Source organism: Brassica napus, chromosome C5 (genome assembly GCF_020379485.1).
Source record: "Brassica napus cultivar Da-Ae chromosome C5, Da-Ae, whole genome shotgun sequence".
Classification (NCBI taxonomy): Eukaryota; Viridiplantae; Streptophyta; class Magnoliopsida; order Brassicales; family Brassicaceae; genus Brassica; species Brassica napus.
In genome coordinates, this window is record NC_063448.1 from 14,270,308 (window position 1) to 14,289,332 (window position 19,025).

A 19,025-nucleotide genomic window follows, 5' to 3' on the forward strand; every position below is an offset into this window, starting at 1 on the left:
TCTTCTTTTTCTTCTTCTTCTGTTCTGTATTAGTCATCGATTAGGGTTTCGATTTCAGCAATTAGGGTTTCGATTTGGGGATAAATGATTGTTCTTATCTCTAGTTTGACTTGTCCTGAATCTTTCCATCTGTGTTTGTGTTTATGTGTCTGGGTATTTGATTGATAGTTCTCTCTGTGTTCTGGTTCTCTCTGTGTCTCTTTCTCTATGTCGAAGAGCCGCCTACCAACAAAGTATTGTTGCCTTGTCTGTACATAATAATTGCGTATAGTTTGGTAACCGGTGTGGCTTGTTTTAGCTTTGTGTTGTTCTTTATTTTGGAGCTTAGTGTGTGTTCTTGTATGTTTGAGCTTGTTCTGTAATTTATGGCTCGCTCAAATGTAATTATCTGTGCAGCTGTGCCTTCTTCTGATAATCAATAATCTATGTGAAGCTGTGCCTTCTTCTGATAATTAATAATCTTTGTTTGAGCTTAGTGTGTGTTCTTATATGTTTGAGTTTGTTCTGTAATTTAGGGATTGATTATTTGATATCACAATTAATTACCTCTCTCTCTGATTTTGTTTTGTTTTTGGTACAGGAAGGGTTGTTGTGAGCAGAGTTGGTGGTCGTGAGCTTGAACACAGAGTAGGTACGGTGTGGTGCAGGTGGTGCTAGCCGCCTCTGCTCACCGGAGAGTGAAGACAAAGCTTCAGGTGGTGCAGCGGATGATGACGAAGACGTTTAGATTTAGATTTAGGTTTAGGTTTAATTTGTATTCCGTTTAGTGTTTTTGTTTTTTGAAATTTTGGTTTATTTCTGTAAACTAATTTTACTATATAAATAAACTTTAATTTTATAATTCAGTTTTCTGATTAATTTTTATTTTATCTTAAATTTCAATTTAATTTGTGATTTATTTATTTTAAATATATTTTTAAAATTACATTTTTGTTATGGATTACTAGCTACAGAAATTTACTAGCTAAAGTCATCACTAATTAGCAAAGGAATAAGTTGTAGGTATGTTGTTGAGATTGGCTACGAAAATTGCTTTTGTTAGTTTGTCGCTAGTTGGCTATGAATTGGCTATGGATTGGCTACGGATTGAGTTTAGTGTCGGTTCTGAGGCCAAGGAATTAATATGTCGCTATCTGTCGCCTTCTTAATTCTAGCTATGGATTATGTATAATAGCTACAAATTAATCGGTGGCTATATTAACAAATTCTTGTAATGAAATTGAAAAATTAGATTTTTGGAAGAGAAAGTAGAGAGATAGGAAAAGAAAGTAAGAAAAAGAGAGTAGTTTTAGGTGGGATATTGGATTTAGAAATGTGATAGAATTTGAAAGAATTGTAGTTTCCATTAAATTCTAGTGTTATTTAATTATGTATTTTATCAACTCTTTCAAATTTTTGTGTTATTCAATTGTGTAGTTTACTAATTCATTTAAATTCTAGTGTTATTCAATATTTGACAGATTTAATAGGAATGTTATTTGAAAAAAAATTAACGGAAAATGTAATGTAAAATGCAAAGGATCAATTCCTTGCTTTTACGAAGGGATTTGTTATTTAAAACACCAATAATTGCATTTATCTCTCTCTTATTTTCGAAGAGCGGAAACTATCAATGTCGATGACATCATTCATCATCCTTAGCATTCAACTGTGCTCGATTTTTTTGTCATCCATAATAGTACGTATCATTTTTTTTAAAAGCATTTTGTTTGTTCCTCTATTTTTTTATCTATTTTTTAGATAAATCTTTTTTACATTACTTTCCTATAAGTTTGCACAAAAAAAAAATATCATGTATAAGAAAAAAAATCTATCTATAAAAGGTAAAATTTTTCCATGAGTTTTATTTTGGTAAAAAACTTTCTAAGAGTTAACTATTAGTTTTGTAATTTTTTCATTATCATTCATAGCGTTAGTATTACCATTTGAATTCCATCAAAATTATTTACATTCATTTAAGTTTCATGATAAAAGGTAAACATAAAGAATTAGACAATTGCATTGAAATCTCATTAAATCTGTTAAAATACTGCAAAAGTTATTACTTGTGAATTCTTTTAAATTCTTGAATTCAATGCCACCCCTATAGTTAGTGTATTTATGTCTTTTTGTTGTATATAGGATGCAATTTCCTTTATTTAAACCAACTGTTTTTTATTTATATATTAAATTATCTTATATTCTTTCCATTTCACAAAATCTCGTTTTATATTAGTTCTTTAAAAAATATCTTTCAAGTTTTTATGTAAAACATATTCGGAAATATCTAAAAGTACATATTTAATACTAATAAAATGTAAAATAAATAGAAGCTCAAGACTCAACTTTTCCCTACAACCTGAAAATTTAGTAATTAGCAATTTAGTAATTAGCAAAATCTAACGTGTATTTTCTTTTGGACCTACACGTATTATTTAAGCCCTTTCTAAAAAAAAAAAACTACACGTATTATTTATTCTCTATACAGAAAATCAAGGAAACTGAGAATACAGTAGTTTTACTGTGGCGCAACACGTTGCAGGTTATTGGTTGTCGTTTGTATTCAGACGCACACTCTTCTACAGTTCTCATCTCAGTTCTATTTATTTAGAAATGATTTAATATGTAGAACATAAAGTCTGTATTTGTAATTTCATTTCGGTAAAGAAAAATGTGATTGTTTACCATGTGTTTAGTAAATGAAATGATTATGTGGACCGTGATGCTCTGTTCTGCCCACAACTCGGTCGTATTGTGACAACTCTTTTCGCCTTAGTGAAGAATTCATGATTTGCTTACTACTGTTGTTGTCAGTGTTGTCAGTAGTCTCTCATATTTCTTCTCTATTATTGGTTCATGTTTCGCAAAGATTTGATCACTGGTTTTGAGTCACAAACTATAGAGCACTTAATAAAAAATTATAGAATACTTTTATAATTCAAATAAGCTTAACCTTATATATAGTGTCAAGAACATTGTTAAAAATGAAAACAAATCCAATCTACTGATATAGTGGACCAAATAAATTCGTTTCCAAGGTTTATAGACGTATACATGTGATTAAATATTAAAACATTAACACATTTTTAACATTTAAGTTCAAAATTGTTGTATTGGTATCACGCTCCAACTGCAGTCTGCAGCTCTTGCTCTCCGTGATTCTAAACATTTTAAGAGGGAACTATTACGAAATGACTAATAGGAAACTTAAAGTTTTATATCAAGAACAATAAAAACTTGTCCAATATTTTATCATGGCTTGAATCCTGAAAATTTTCATTTGCAGTTAATAATTAGTAATGATGAAACTTTGTTATTTTGGATTCATTTTTAGAGGGAGGAGTAGGGAAGTACTTGAGATCATCTGAGCACTTTGGAAGGGAAAAGAGGGACATGTTCACTTCAATACTAGACATGATCAACCTAAATGCTAGAAGTTGGACCTCACGCTTCCTCTCCAGAGCTGGCAAGATGACTATGCTGAAGTCAGTGCTCACAGCTATCCCCACATACTCCATGTCATGCTTTCAGCTTCCTGTAAATGTTTGCAAAAGAATCCAATCAGTGTTAACACGCTTCTGTGGGATGGATCAGACGAAAAGAGAAAAATGTGATGGGTCTGATGGGATCGCCTAGTAAAATCTAAGGATGAAGTGGGACTCCGATTTAGAGAAAATCAAGCTTTCAACCAAGATCTTCTAGCGAAAATTGCTTGGAGAATCTTAATAGCACCAGACTGCCTCTTAGCCTGAGTGCTTAAAGGAAAATATTGTCACAGTAAACACTTCCTAGAGGTCCAAACCCCATTTAATTGCTCCCATGGTTGGCGTGGTATCCTAGTTGGAAGAGATATATTGAAGAGCAATCTAGGAAATGTTATACGCAATAGAAAAAACACAAGGATATGGCAAGATTCATGGATCGACCTAGACACGCCAACTAAACCGTTTGAACCTATCCCTGAAGCAGGCCTCGATCTCAGAGTATCAGATCTCTTAACATCATAGCTTAAGTGGAACAATTAGAGAATTCACGAAATCCTACCTGATATGGCAGAGAGGATTCAATGTCTGAAGTCAAGTTTGCTGAATACCGAAGATTCATACACTTGGATCCCCCTCAAGACTGGAACTTACACAATGAAATCATGATACTACTCAATAATGTCATCAAATCATGACACTAGAAGGCCAATAATTATTGGAAAATTTAAGTGGCACATAGATATATGGACTGGAGGTTTTTCCCCTAAACTAAAAGTCTTCATGTGGTCTTGTATACATAAGGCTCCACCTGTGGGAGAGAACCTCCGCAGACGTGGTATTGCTGATGTTGGATGCCTGCGCTCTGGAGAATATGAATCAACTGAACATATGCTCTTCTCCTGTCCGTTTGCAATACAAGTTTGGAATCAAGTACCCATCCTAAACACAACTCACATAGCTGCTTTTATAGACAAGGGAATCTCTAGTAAGATCTAGAGCAATGCTTTGTCTTCCTCCCTCTGGAATCACGGGAAACATCCTCCCTTATATCTGCTGGGCCATTTGGACAGCGCATAATCGACTGATATTCGAACAAGCAGGATCCCTTCCAGATGAAATGACACTAAGAGGTATCTTAGCGGGAGAAGAGTGGAATCAAGCACGTCACACCTACGAAACGAAAAGGACGACAAAACCATCATCACCAACAAACAACACAAGCCAGAGATCATATTACTTGCCGCACAGACGCAGCTTGGGACAAAACCTTGAATAGGGCTGGACTAGCATGGATCTTCAGAGGACCCTCCCTGACAAGCAATCAACAAGATTCCGAGACTCATAACCATGTAGTGTCCCCTTTGATGGCAGAAGCTCTAGCAATTTGATCATCCTTCCTCATGGCAGCTTTGTTTGGGTTCACAAAGCTCAGCATCAACTCCGACAGTAAAACGCTTATTAGTGCAATCAACCACAAGCAATTGATCAAGAAAATCTATGGTGTTCTTACGGACATCAAACAGATCTCTTCATTGTGTGTTTATCTATCTTTTAGTTTCATTCATAGATCGCAGAATGAAGAAGCCGATGCTTTGGCTAAGGCAGAACTCAAACTCTCTTATTGTAATTTGGATCACGTTTTGGGCTACACTCTCTTTGGACTCTTCTCTTTATCTTAATTTAAGTACTGGTTGATCAAAACAAAAAATTCATTTTTAGAGGTGATACTAAAGAATGATTTACAACTAAGCATCCTAATAGAATAAACTTAGCCTAATAAGTTTAAAATAAAACCCCTTAAGTGGTAATTGGACATTAGCTTAAAAATAGAAAATAGATAGACATTAGCATGTGGTGCACCGTAAGTTCCGCTGCCTTAAATTCTTACATGAGATATATTGTCTACTTGTCCAGATAATTCCTCATCAGATTTTCATATTATTAATTAATTAAGTTTGCTAATAATAACAATTAACATAGGGTGCGATAGATATAGATCCTCGGTCCTACCTTGCATCCCTCACGACCACGAAGATCATATCTGGCGTATATGCGTGCGTGTCTTTTGAATTTTTTTTTGACATCGTGTGTCTTTTGAATTTCTGTATTTAGATAAATAAAAGCATATCTATTATATTGTAATTAATTAAGGTTTGAAAATATAATTAAAGTATAAAATGTCATAATTAATTTATACCCCAAAAAGATTCTTAAAATTCTTAATCCATTCAATATTGTTGGTGATACTTTATCACAATATTTTTGGATTGTGTAAGAAGTTGCTAAAACCGGTTTGCTTCATGATTTTATGTGTTATAATTTTAAATTATATATTAAAATCATCTGTTATTAAGTTATATGAATTTACTAATGAATTTTATTTTACTTAGTTTTTAGTGAATTTGGATAAATATTTTGTAGTGTAAAAAAAAAGGATATATCTTTTGTTAGTATTTGCTATGTACTGTATTTGATTTTACTATAGATTTTTGTGAATTTTAAAATAACAGCTTCTATAAGAAGACATTTGCTAGTTACAAAACATGCTCCATTCATGCTAATAGCAAACAAAACCAATTCAATAGATAGAATAACAATGATATTCGTGCCGGTTCTCCTGTTTAAAAGATCGCATATACTAGTGATGGCCTGATGGGCTTGTGTATACGCAATGATCATGTAATACCATTTTCAAGTAAATTTTATTCTGACATAATTATTTAACGTTTAATCTCTTTTCTATGCGATAGAAAATATAATCATTTTAAAACTAATTATAAAAATAATTGTAATGTAACCAATTGAGTGCCCCGAGAAAACCGGGGATGTTGGTAAAATTCTGGGAAATGTTGAAAGTATGCAGTTGGAGTGACATGGTGACTTCAAGATTCGCTTCCAACCACTCTGCCACGTCACTCTCTACCATTTCCCCTCCCCTCGGTATTTGACCTAATTGATCAACACTGATCTGATTCCCCAGATATTAACGGCCTCCCAAAATGATATGATAATCTAACTAGGCCTTGACATCCGGGTCCTCGGGTCGGGTTCGGATCGGGTATTGTCGGATTTGGGTCCGGGTCATTCGGGTCCTAGTAATTTAGATCCATATAGGTACCTATAACTTTTCGGATCGGTTTCAGGTCGGGTCTTGTCGGGTCCGGGTCAGTTCCGGATCGGTTCGGGTATATAATTTCAATACCCGTAAAATACCCAAAATTTTTGGGTATATTTCGGATCCGGGTCAGTTCGGGTATTTAGGACCCGAAATAGATCCGAAGTACCCGAACTGGACGCGAAAACTCTAAAAATACCCGAAGAACCGCAGAAATAACCAAAAATTTATCCAAAATCAAACCCGAAAACCCAAAACATACCCGAATTTTACCTGAATACCCAAATTATATTTTCTAAAAATCTAAAATTTCACCAAAAACCTACAATTATACCCAAAAATCCAAATCCGAAACTTTAAAAAAATCCGAAATACCAAGAATATACTCAATCACCCAAATATACCTAGTATATACAATTATTTGCGGGTACTTCGGGTACCCGAACGGGTCTCGGGTAGGACCCGGACCCGGACCCGAACCGAGACCCGCGGGTCCAAAAAAGAAAGACCCAATAGGTAATTAGCATGGATCCGGACCCAAAACTGTATTTCGGGTCGGTTCCGGTTCGGGTCTTCGGGTCCGGGTAAAATGCCCAGGCCTAAATCTAACAAATGGCATATCACTTTTTCTATTTCGAAAAATAATTCCATAATTTTTATCATAAAAAATATTCATTAAATTTATTTATATTTTCAGTTTTTAAATAACAAATAATGATATACTTTAAACGTATTACTCCTTCCGTTTCATATATAGAAAATGATTGAAATGTATTAAATATATTAAATATCTTATTAATTACACATATTCAACCAATAGTATTTGAGATAAATGAAACTATTTATAAAATCAATGCATTTGTAGTTAATTTTAAGCTAAAAGTTGTATTGAAATTTTAAAATGACACTCTTTTTGTAATAAAAAAATGTTAAATTGACACTTAATATGAAACGGGAGGAGTAAAATACTAACAAAATGTTATAAGTGTAAAGTGTAAACCAACTTTTTCGCAAGTATTTAATTTGCCTATTATATTATTCGACCCCTCTCATACCAGTTCAACCTACTTCAGTAGTTATGTGCAAACCAAAATGTTTATAATTTAATATAAACCTGTTAGTACCATGTTAGTTATCACCAGTTAACAAAAATATACGCATAATGGATCCGAAGAAATAATTGATCAAGAGATGACAAGTTATTTTTCATCAAAAAAGATGTTATTTTCATAAATAGCTTAAATGCCTCACTGAAAAAGGCGTAGGATAGATTTTACGTGCTTCATATATAGAAGCAAAGTACGAGATTGGGTTAGTGCATAATTGGATTTTATATTTCCTATTCAAATATACCTTCAACGCCTCACTGAAAAAGGCGTGGGATAGATTTTACGTGCCTCATATCACTACAAGAAAACGCAATTATAACGACGACGGTTTTCGTAGTTAATTCGTCGTAAAATAGGGTTTACGACGAATTGACTACGAAAGCTGTTTCGTCGTTAAACGTTTGTCGTAACACATATTTCCTCGCTAGTTCGTCGTAACTTTACGAGGAAATATTTTTGTCGTAAAGTGGGGTCAAACGTTTCGTCGTAAAAGCGACGTAACACATTCCTCGTAAAAACCACGTAAAAAGTTTTCTCGTAAAAGACATGTAAACATTTTCGCCGTAAAGAACACGTAAATCATTTCTTCGTAAAAACACGTAAATGTTTCCTCGTAAAGTACACGTAAAATTTATCCTCTTAGAATAGACTTAAATATTATCCTCGTAAAGAACACGTAAACTATTCCCTCGTAAAGAAGACGCTCAGTTTCGTCGTTAATTAGACGTAAATTAGCTACGAATTTGCTTCGATTCTTTATTTTGTGCAAAAACAAAAATATAATCAAATTTATTTTTAAATTTATTTCAAAATTCTTAAAAATGTAAATAATATAAATAAATATGAAAATATTTTATAAATATTTAAGTTTCAAATTTTTGCTACAAAATAAAAAGATGAAAAAAAACTAAGGGTTGTTGGAGGGGCGGAGCTCATCGAAGAACTCCTGACCCGTCCTCTGCACATCTTCTTCATTGTGGGATGGCTCTGGAATGGAAGTTTGTGTCCGCATCTGTGCCACCATAGCCTCCACCTGAGGATTTTCAGACGCCAGAACGTCTAGAATTCCCTCGAGTGAAGTCATACGAGCTGCAAACGAAGACCGTGTCTGGTTCAACTTGGAACGCGTCTCGTTGAACTCGGAACGCAGCTCAATGACTTCATCAGCCCGTCTCTGACCATAAGACGATGTCGCTCTTGAGAAATTGTTGACGGAACCAATCCCCAACGTACGTCTCTTTTTCTTAGGGACAACTTAAAAAAAAATAACGTTAGTAATTAAAAATTAGATTAAATGAATAATAATAATTAGATTTTTTTAAAAATTTTACCTCCTCATAAATCTGATCCATTTCAACTGTGGATAATGTGACCGGTATTCCATCGGGAGACTGTTGGGTCAGCTGGGTTTGGCGATCTTCAATTCGAGCAACCACGTCATTGTAGATTTGCTCGGACCTAGGATCAACAAATTGTCCAGCCTTGTTTTTGTGGGTCCTCTCGTAAAGATCCATAAGAGACAGGAGAACTCCCGTCTCTTTGGCCTAAAAACATTTAAGAAGTTAGAATATATATATATATATATATATATATATATATATTAAAAAAAATAAAGTAATTAAAATATTTAATTACCATCTCCAAACGGACACCGGCGTGGAGTTTTTGACCCGTGGTGTGAAGCATCGGCCCGTTGCCATGCTCATCTTTCGTCAGACGGGAGGCTGAGCAATTGTTGGAGACTTTAATGGACGATGGCAGGTTCCAATAACATATGAGGTCAACCCACACACGCGTGGTGAGCTCAGCGCGTTTTCCCTGCTCATAACCCCTAAAGATCCAATCATCCTTCCAGTTGGATACCGTGTCCAACAATAGTTTTTTCGCCTTCCCTTCAAACGCATTCTTCACCCTCTCGTTCACCCCTATGGACCAATGATAGTTTTGCTGTAAAAAAATTAAATTAGTAATTACTTTAAAAAGAATAATTTGTAATAATAAAAAATTAGAGTAATAGTAACTTACAGCAAACATTTTAAACCACGTCTTTCTGATGTAGATCGGCGTCGATTTCCAGTTCGGATAAGCATGGGGGAAGTAGCCTTTGATCACCTCGGTTACGTTCCGAGCGACAGAATCGTCAATCCCAAACCTGAAAGAAACAAAAAAAAGTGTTAGCTTAATTATTTTTTGTTATAAAACAATTGCACAATAAAAATGTAACGTACCACAAAATTCTGTCCGCCGGTCGGGGTCTAAGACTAGTAAACCTCCTCTGTCTGGCTGAGCGAGAAGGTCCTCGACGGTGTACATAGCATAAGGAGCATTCGGTGGCACCAGCAAATCAGGATGAATCTCATCCGGCCCCATCGGAGGAAGAGGTGCGTCCTAAGGAACATGATCATGATGCACGGGTGGCACATCAAACCGAGGAACCGGTGGCGGAACATATGGAGGCATAAGTACGAGATTGGGTTAAGGAGTGAATAATTCGATCTGATTGTCTTGGTAAGTGGAGTTCTCTGGAGGTTCATTTATCGATGGTTGGCCGGGGGCATCATTCGATAATTCTCCTATCTCGAACCTTAAAGAAGCTTTGATGATGTGTACATGTGTTCTTGGGTTGTGTGAATCTTTAATTCAGGTTAAATCGTTTTCTTTTGATCTATTGTTATGCTTCCCTATATGACGGCTCTGTTTCTGGGGAATTTATGTTTTCCGTCAGCTTTGCTTCCAGATTTTTTCTGGCTTTGTAATGTTCTCGTAAGTTTCTTGTTCTCTTAATAAAATTAATAATTATTAGGTGATCAAAAAAAAAAGCTAGACCTTCAACGCTATACACACTCATTATATATGTATATATATATCTTGTATATCGAAGTTGTATATTGTACGAGAAATAAAATAAAAATAAAAAGAAATTGTGCATATGTAAATATGCAAATATATTTGTAGGGCTGGATGTCCATAGCTTAACAACATCCAATAACCCTATATAATAGATTAATTATTTATATTAGTATTAAACAGTGTGTATATGTGTACTTGTGAGGACGTAAATTCCAGATCATCTCTCTCTCCTCTCTTTAGTGAGAGAAAATTCTCTCCTCTTACCACATCTTACATCTTTCAGAGGAGGATAATCTTCCGAGAGGAGAGGAGAATTTATTTTTGTTTGTATAATACTTCGATCATATGATCGATCTTGTTTTCCTTTAGAGGATTTTCTTTTTCGCTTTGGCGATCTTTTGTTGTGGTTTTTCAATTTCAATCGAAGGGTTAAGAGTCTTATGTTCTGCTTAGATTGAGATTGAAAAATAAAGTCCGGATTTGTTCCGGTTAATATCTCTTTCATGTTTTAACTCAAGATCCCGTTTTGCTTGTGGTGGAGTTTCTACTTCAAGAGTTATGCTTTGATTTCTTTCCAGCGGAAATTACTCTTCACCCGGCTTGAACGAAGGATTAATCTCAATCATCTCAAAGGTGATTCAGTAAAGTTTGGCGTTCATTGAGCGGTCCAACAAAGGATCTACTTTTGGATCTGGTTGAGCAATCCCTGGATTAACAACTGGAGATGGAGGATATTTCATCTACAAGTGGCGGCTAAAAACGGAAGAGGTTCTGGTAAGGGGTATAAACTAGAAGGGGTGAGACAGAAGAAGAAGAGATGAAGTCCGACGATCGTGAGCGGTGGTGGAGGAGTTTCTCCGGTGTGAAAACGGTGGAGGAGAAGCGTCTCCGATGTGCTCTGCATGATACACGCGTGTCCTACATACGTGTCTCGTCAATAGTTTGGGCGAAGAACACGTGTTTCTTTGGTTTTCATATTTGAGTTTTAAATTTTAAATAATATGCATTTCTGTTGGGCCTTGTTTGTTTATTAGCCCTTACCTCCTGTAAGCCCATGGGGCTATTTCCTTTAATGGAAATGCAGTTGACAAAAAAAAAATCCAGATCATTAACTTAGGCTCAATAAATTATCATATAGGGGTTTATATATAATGTAAAATGCACAACTGGAGCGAAACAAAGTCGAGCCACAAATTTAGATTCTTACTGGGTGAATGACACGATTAAAGTCAGTTAATCTTCAAGTGGATTGTTCCAAAGAATAATAAAACCTTTATTCATAACTGTTCATTCACGTAAGTAAATGTTAATAAATGATAAATGAAGTAAAATAAATAAATCAGAAAATAGTCATTTAAATCACGAAACTTTCGAACTTAGTTAAAAAACATAAATTTTTCGTGGACCATTGAAAGCTTCAATTTATCTTGACAAACCATTTAAAATTTCAACTAATTTTGACTAAGCCAATTTTAATACATCGTTAGTTCGATTAAATATGATTAATCTTTGTTATAATCACCAAACGACGTTGTTTCGAAAACAAAAGAAAACCTCCCAAATCCCTATATCCCCAAATCGGAATCCGTTATTCTCAGAAAATCAGAACCAAATCAAAATCATACACTTTCTCTTTAAATATGTGCGAGAATGATAATAAACAAGGGGATCGTTTGGAACCACACTTACACTTCGCTGGGAATCTACTATTTTCTCCTTAAAATTGTATCTCTGGAGATGAACTCATCATAAAATCGAGACAGAGTTGTGAAGAGAGTGCGTTTTTGATTTTCTGAGAATTAGGGATTTCGATTTGGAGGTTTTCTTATGTTTTCGAACAACGTCGTTTGGTGTTTTAACAGAGATTATAACGGAGATTAATCTCATCTAATCGATCTGTTAATCGAACAAACGACATTTTAAAATTGGCTTAGTCAAAATTAATTGAGGCATTAAGTGTCTTGTCAAGATAAATTGAGGCTTTAAATGGTCTACGAAAAAATTCATGATTTTTTTCAACCAAATTTGAAAGTTCGTGATTTAAATGACCATTTTCTCATATATAAATACGCTAAACAGAACTTCAGTCTATAAAAATGTGATAAATAGTACTCCCTTTGTTCTGAAATGTAAGAAGTTTAGAATAATTTTTATGTTCCAATATATACGATGTTCTCATCTTTCTAGATAACTTTAGGTTTATCAAAAACTGTGTAACCAATCAAATTTAATAGTTCTATTTGTAATTGGTTGAGTAGTTTTTAGTTTATAATTTTAACGATACTTTCTAGGTAAAAAATAATTTTTTTAATAAATATGTACTACCCAAAACATCTTATATTTAGGAACAGAGGGAGTAGAAGATACGAACATTACATATGTGCTCCAAAAAAGCATTCTCGAGACGCTTCTTCACTAGATTCTTCTTGTCAAAAATTATTAAGGTATCAATACCAAAATCTGTAAATTTTCTATGATATTTTTAGGGGAGAATTTGGTGAATATTAATAAGAGACATATAAATTAAAAATATGTCTATTCTACAGAGCAAGGCTCTAGATCTGACAAGTTTCCCTCAAAATTGCCCGTAATGGCTTTGCTAGCGCTCGCGCGTGTGAATATGCGCGAAAGCAAAAGACATGTACTAAAAACAATATATTCTATACCATTTAGGTTGTGCTGAATAGACTTTCTGATACAAAATAATACTAGAAACTTTGAAAAACACGAGGGGCATAAGGCATGTAAGAAATAATTAACAACCTTATGAATAGTATCGCCATATGTAACCTTACTTTTTGTGTTAAATAAATGCAATGTTCATATTCTCGTCACATTTTCTCTTTAAGTGGAGACTGAACTCACAAAGTGCATATGTAATGAACAAATGGTTAACATTAAAAGCATGCTCAACATGGGCAACATAACTAGTAGACTGTTGTCTCATCAACGTCAACGCCACATAAATTTAGACATTTATGGGGGAGGTTAGGCAACTATATATGACTGGCCATCACAACCCTGTTTTCTTTTTCATTTTAACGATATACTATAATATAAATGCCATAGTATGGTAACTGATGTTAAATATTCTTAAATATATAATGTCAGCAATGTTGAACAAAAATGAAGGTGGACAATTATTAGTCTGGCGATTGAACAACTATACAGTTAATGGAAACATATAAGTAGTCATAATCGTAATAACCGCTTAGTACATAAGTAAAACATAGGGGTCGAAGCACCCGAGGTTTTATGGGAGTTGTTTGGGGTGGAATGTCGAGAAGAATTCAATAGCATATGTCCTCGCTACAATTGCTAGTGCCTCTTCCGTCAGATGCGCACACTGATTCAGGGACTGAGTAGCATTCTTTCTAGGACTATTGGCAGCTATTCTATTTACCAACGTCAGTTACATGTTTGTTTACACATATGTGAACAGTATACTATATTATATACCATCGCTATTGATCTCATGCACATTAACTAGATGATATTTTTGGGAGGGGGGGGGGTGGGAAAATCTGGTAACTAGACTATGAACGGCAGCCATATAGTATAGAAATGACTTCACGGTATATGTCACTTGCTACCCTACAGCGAATGCATTCACAACATACAACAAATTACCTAAATAAAAACCATGGCTGAAGGCCGAAGTTCTTTGCCCCATTTCACCTATTTGGATAAATTTAGTATAACTATACTATGAACTTCTACCATATATAATAAGCAAACCTTTGAAATCATATGTCACTTTCCACCATACTTTAAACGGGTATTACATATGCTATTATGTTACATCTACCCTTACCATAAATGTAGTCACAACACAAAATTTTCTAATAGACTCCTACCATTTCACATATAGGCTAATGTGAAATGTTACCGCATAACTATACTATTTAATTTATTCATATAGTATAGACATCTCTTACAAATCACTATTCATTGTCTCCCCCACAACCCAATCCCACAACCGTATGTTCTCCATCAGATGTTTCAATACAGCCCTACACTTAGCTAGTTCCCATTTTCATGCTAAAATATTCAACTCATGCATGCAGTTTCCCAATTTTACCTTTTTCGTCTTCCTCTGTTGCTCCCTTCACAGCGGAACGACGGTTCTGATTTAATTGCAAATATGGGTTCATCGAAAACTGATGATTTGTCAACTAACGCTATTCAATCTAACCTTGCTTCCTGGCCTTCCGATTTGCAACCGCTCGCGCTGCAGGGAATCTGCAATCGCTCCCTCCGCCTTAACTATCATTGTCCCTTTGGAACCCTAACTTTTTAATTGCCGCCTCTCGAAAACACCGTTTAGCGATTCGCTACCACGTCTCACACACTCTATTTCGATTTCAAAACTCTGTCTTCTGTCTCGTATGCTTGTGTTTCAAAAGCAAAACTGCATTTTCAGTTTCCTAGTTAAACAAAAGAAGCAAACTATCCACTTTCCACGCGCAAATGAGGGTTTTTTTGGATAATTACAAAACATTATATAACATGTCATAGCCATGTCGGTCTTATGGTTGTACACTTAATTTTTTGTTTCTTATGGTCATGCCTCCTAATTTCCTTATTTTTAGCCCCTTTTTTTTTGAAACACCTATATATTTTTAGCCTATATACTAAATTTTAAATATTTTCTCAAACGTTCACTGGTTTCCTTAATTAGTTTCGATTTTCAATTTATTTATATTTATAAATTTTTACAGCTGTAGAATCTATTATAATATTACTATGTTGAATATATTACATGACCACATTTATCATTGTTTTTTTTTTTGAGGATAACATTTATCATTGTTTCATTTATAATATGGTCCTCTTGAGTGGTTTTCTAATTCCAGAATATGTTTACATGAAATTTAAAATTTTCTTTGAAAATTATATTTTGACTTTCAAACAAGAGTTGTAAATAAACGGAACTAAGATATAAGAAAAAATCAACTCGATTAAAATACATCATTCGTTGTTTGATTCAGATTTGTTTTTGTTGATCTGTCCTAAAAAGGAAAAAGAGAATATATGGAATGTTAAGGGGTAACTAAGGCCTACATCAATTTGTTGGGCTTATTTGAATTTACAGATTTTCTTAAGTAAATGAGCCTTTTCTGTTTCACAAAGGCCTAAAGCCATCAAATCGAACTATAGTTATCATCTTCGGGAACAATGATCAAAGTTTTTTTTTGAATGTAGCATACAGAACAAACAGATAAGACTGAATAAACAGAACAACTGCCATTAGTTATGTAAAACGAGCCAAACAAGGCAGAGCAAATGGAAGAAATTTTGAATGGTAATCATGATAACTAATATAAAGCATAAAGGAAGACAAAGGTTAGCTATGGCAAAAAAAAAACATTAACACTATTAAAAACCTAATTTATGGAGAAATTTATGTACGTTATCTGATCAGACAGTTAGCAATTTAATATGTTTGATTGAGTTTTATTGAAATGTATATGATCGGTGATCAGATACATACAAGAATTTAAAATGTTTTTTAAAATGTTTTGAGGACTTATTTCTAAGTTGAAATCGTCCTGAATGAAAGAGCGAGTTTTTTTTTAATTTGAATGACCTCATATTATCCAAAATAAGTATAAAATAAATGCGGCCCGTCGTCCAAGTCATTGCATTGTATGATATACAGATCTCCACTAATTTTCCACACCAATTTGATCAGATATACATATCAATATCCAGACTACTTCCATTAAAATGATCACAATTAAACAGTTGGCGGGCGACGTGATCACAACAAGGGATATGAGCATTATGGATGATGCAAGTGTGTCACCAATCATTTTAATATAATCTAATCACACATACAACATTAGCATTGTGTAATTGCGTTGACTTACTATGGTTAAGACCACATCAAGCTTTTTTGTTCTATAATAAGCCATGTTGAAGTTGACTTGCTAGCTAGGGATTACTTCAAAACTTTGATCTCGTGTGTATTGATTTTAGTCATTTTGGAAGATATGTGGAGCTTCTGCTCTGCAAATCTTAAATGTAAATACAAAAAATGTCCATATGTATATAAACCTCACTAATCTAAGACATCAAATTAGCAATGACATAACCACTTATCCCCAAAATTGGTAAATTTATCCGACTTGTGGTAATTTAAATTGACTTCTAACAAAATAATTTACAAACAAATGCATTGCTTCTTTTTTTGGCAAACAATGCATTGCTTTAAGTGGTGGTAATATCTATTTGATAGTATCATAGTAGCACGAAATGTATCGTGGTTACACAGATAATAGGACATAAGATGACAAAAATTGATTTAAAAAAAACAAAAGTGGTGGTTCACTTAAAAGCACAATAAAAATTGTACATATTATTTTAGTAACACTTCAAACTTTTTTATTCCACCACTATATCTTATGCTATTGCCACCTGCACTTTCGACCATCAATTGCTTCGTTAATATTCCCTTAAAAAAGAATTATCAATAGTAGTGCCTTTGGTACAATCTCAGAAAGTCAACCATCTTGTAGTCATTAAGCTAAGCAAGCCCCCTTAATTATTTTATTACACGTTCACCCCACCGGAACCATAACGGCAGAACTTTGGTCCTCATGAAGCCCAGAGATTGTTAAACTATGGTGATGTCAAGATTATGCTTCTACTCTTCTTTCTTGCTTTTGTTACGGTTCGTTGCCGCTCAAAGCAGCAGCTATGAACAAGGAACAGGGTTCAATCCAACCACGGCTATAGTCATGATCGTACTCGTCAGCGTTTTCTTCTCACTTGGATGTGTCTCCGTCTACATGAGAAGGTGTCTCGAGCAAGCCCTAGGGGTCGACGACGGAAGATCCGGAGACCCGGGAAACTGGCTTAACGTTAGGCAGCAGACGCCGCGTGGACTCGACGCGTCTGTCATAGAAACTTTTCCGACGTTTCGTTACTCCACCGTGAAGACGCTGAGAATCGGCAAAGAAGAGTTGGAGTGTCCCGTTTGCCTCAACGAGTTCGAGGACGACGAAACGTTGCGTTTGCTTCCTCAATGTTGCCACGTGTTCCATCCTGGTTGCATAGATGCCTGGCTACGTTCTCACGCCACGTGTCCTCTCTGCCGCGCTAATCTCGTTCCTGTACCGGGTGAGTCTGTTTCTTTCGAGATCTCCGGTTTAGCTAGAGAATCCGGTCAGAGCTGTCCTCTAACGTCGATTGTTGATGATAACCGGAGAATGGCTTTGGCTTCTCCGGACGAGCGGTTACTTGACTCAGTGGCTTGGATAGGTAACCAAAGCATGCCACGTAAGTCCATGTCTACAGGGTGGAAACTAGCTGGATTGTTTAGCCGGTCAAGTTCTTACAGTCAGACCGAGGAGAATCTAGACCGGTTCACGCTAAGATTACCGCAGGAGATACATGATCAGCTCGTGAACCAAGGGTCAAAAGGCCACATTGCGCTGCCCCAAGTGAGGAGCTCGATACGAGGGTACAGAACCGGAAGCCTAGGCAATGAAAGAAACTATTTCTACTTTGAACGGTTCGATCAAGACGGTCGGTTCGACCGAAGACCGTTTTCTATAACTCCCCCGTACCGGACCGGCTTGATCAGGTCTCCGAGTGGGGTTATCAACGGGGGAGATGGTTATCAGGAACGTGCTGGTACACCCAAAAGTTTGCTTCTAGCAATAAGGTCACCGTTTGATCGGTTATTCGCTGGAAAAAACAATGTAGGTGAACGTTCTTACCTTAGATCCGGTGATGCGAGTCCTGTGTAGTCGGATTTAATAAAATTTGGGTTCGGTATATATTTTCTTCTAATTTTTTTGTTATACAAGAAATTTAATACCTCTTACTGCTGAAATGAAATAAATGTTTTTGGTTTATCCCAAGTTTTGTGACTGTCAAACCATCAACATAACAACAAAACCATCTCACTAAGTTCTATGTGAAAACTTCAAAGAGATTCATGAACAAAAACCACCATAACGGAAATAGAGAACGGATAGGTAGAGGGCAGCAACATGTAGAAAACAAATCAGGTTTCTTTTTTGAATGTGTTAAATTTATTCGATTCAAAAACGTTTTTACATTGAATGCAGCTTTACTTCTACCAAATAATGGCTAATAAACTGAAATTACAATTGAGAAATTTGATTAACTTGTGTGGTAAGCAAACCAAACTTACATTGCTCGCTCGTATCCTTTTCTGCCGGTATGTTGAATTGTGGAGATCCTATTACGAATGATTTTATCATTCATAAGCTGCAAACTACTGGCAGGTTGGTGGTGCTCCCCATGCTTCCTACGGTTTTTCTCTCTCCAAACCGAGTAAGCCACTGCTTGAAGCCAAATCAGGTTATGACTAGATTACCGAGAATACTGACAAGAATTGGATACAAAGTAAAGGTGACTAACGCAAGTTATTAGAATTGTATTTTATGATTATAGTCAGGGCATAAAATGAGGAACCACCTTCCGGAACTATATCATTGGTCGCATCCTGTA

At 35.2% G+C, this 19,025-nt stretch overlaps 1 protein-coding gene across 1 annotated transcript; it reads left to right on the forward strand.

Moving 5' to 3' along the window:
• The first annotated feature begins 16,952 nt into the window (after positions 1-16,952).
• Positions 16,953-18,694, forward strand: LOC106345308 (E3 ubiquitin-protein ligase ATL15-like). Its single transcript, XM_013784529.3, has one exon. The coding sequence runs from the start codon at positions 17,165-17,167 to the stop codon at positions 18,293-18,295; it is 1,131 nt and encodes a 376-aa protein (XP_013639983.2). The 5' UTR covers positions 16,953-17,164; the 3' UTR covers positions 18,296-18,694.
• Positions 18,695-19,025: the final 331 nt, after the last annotated feature.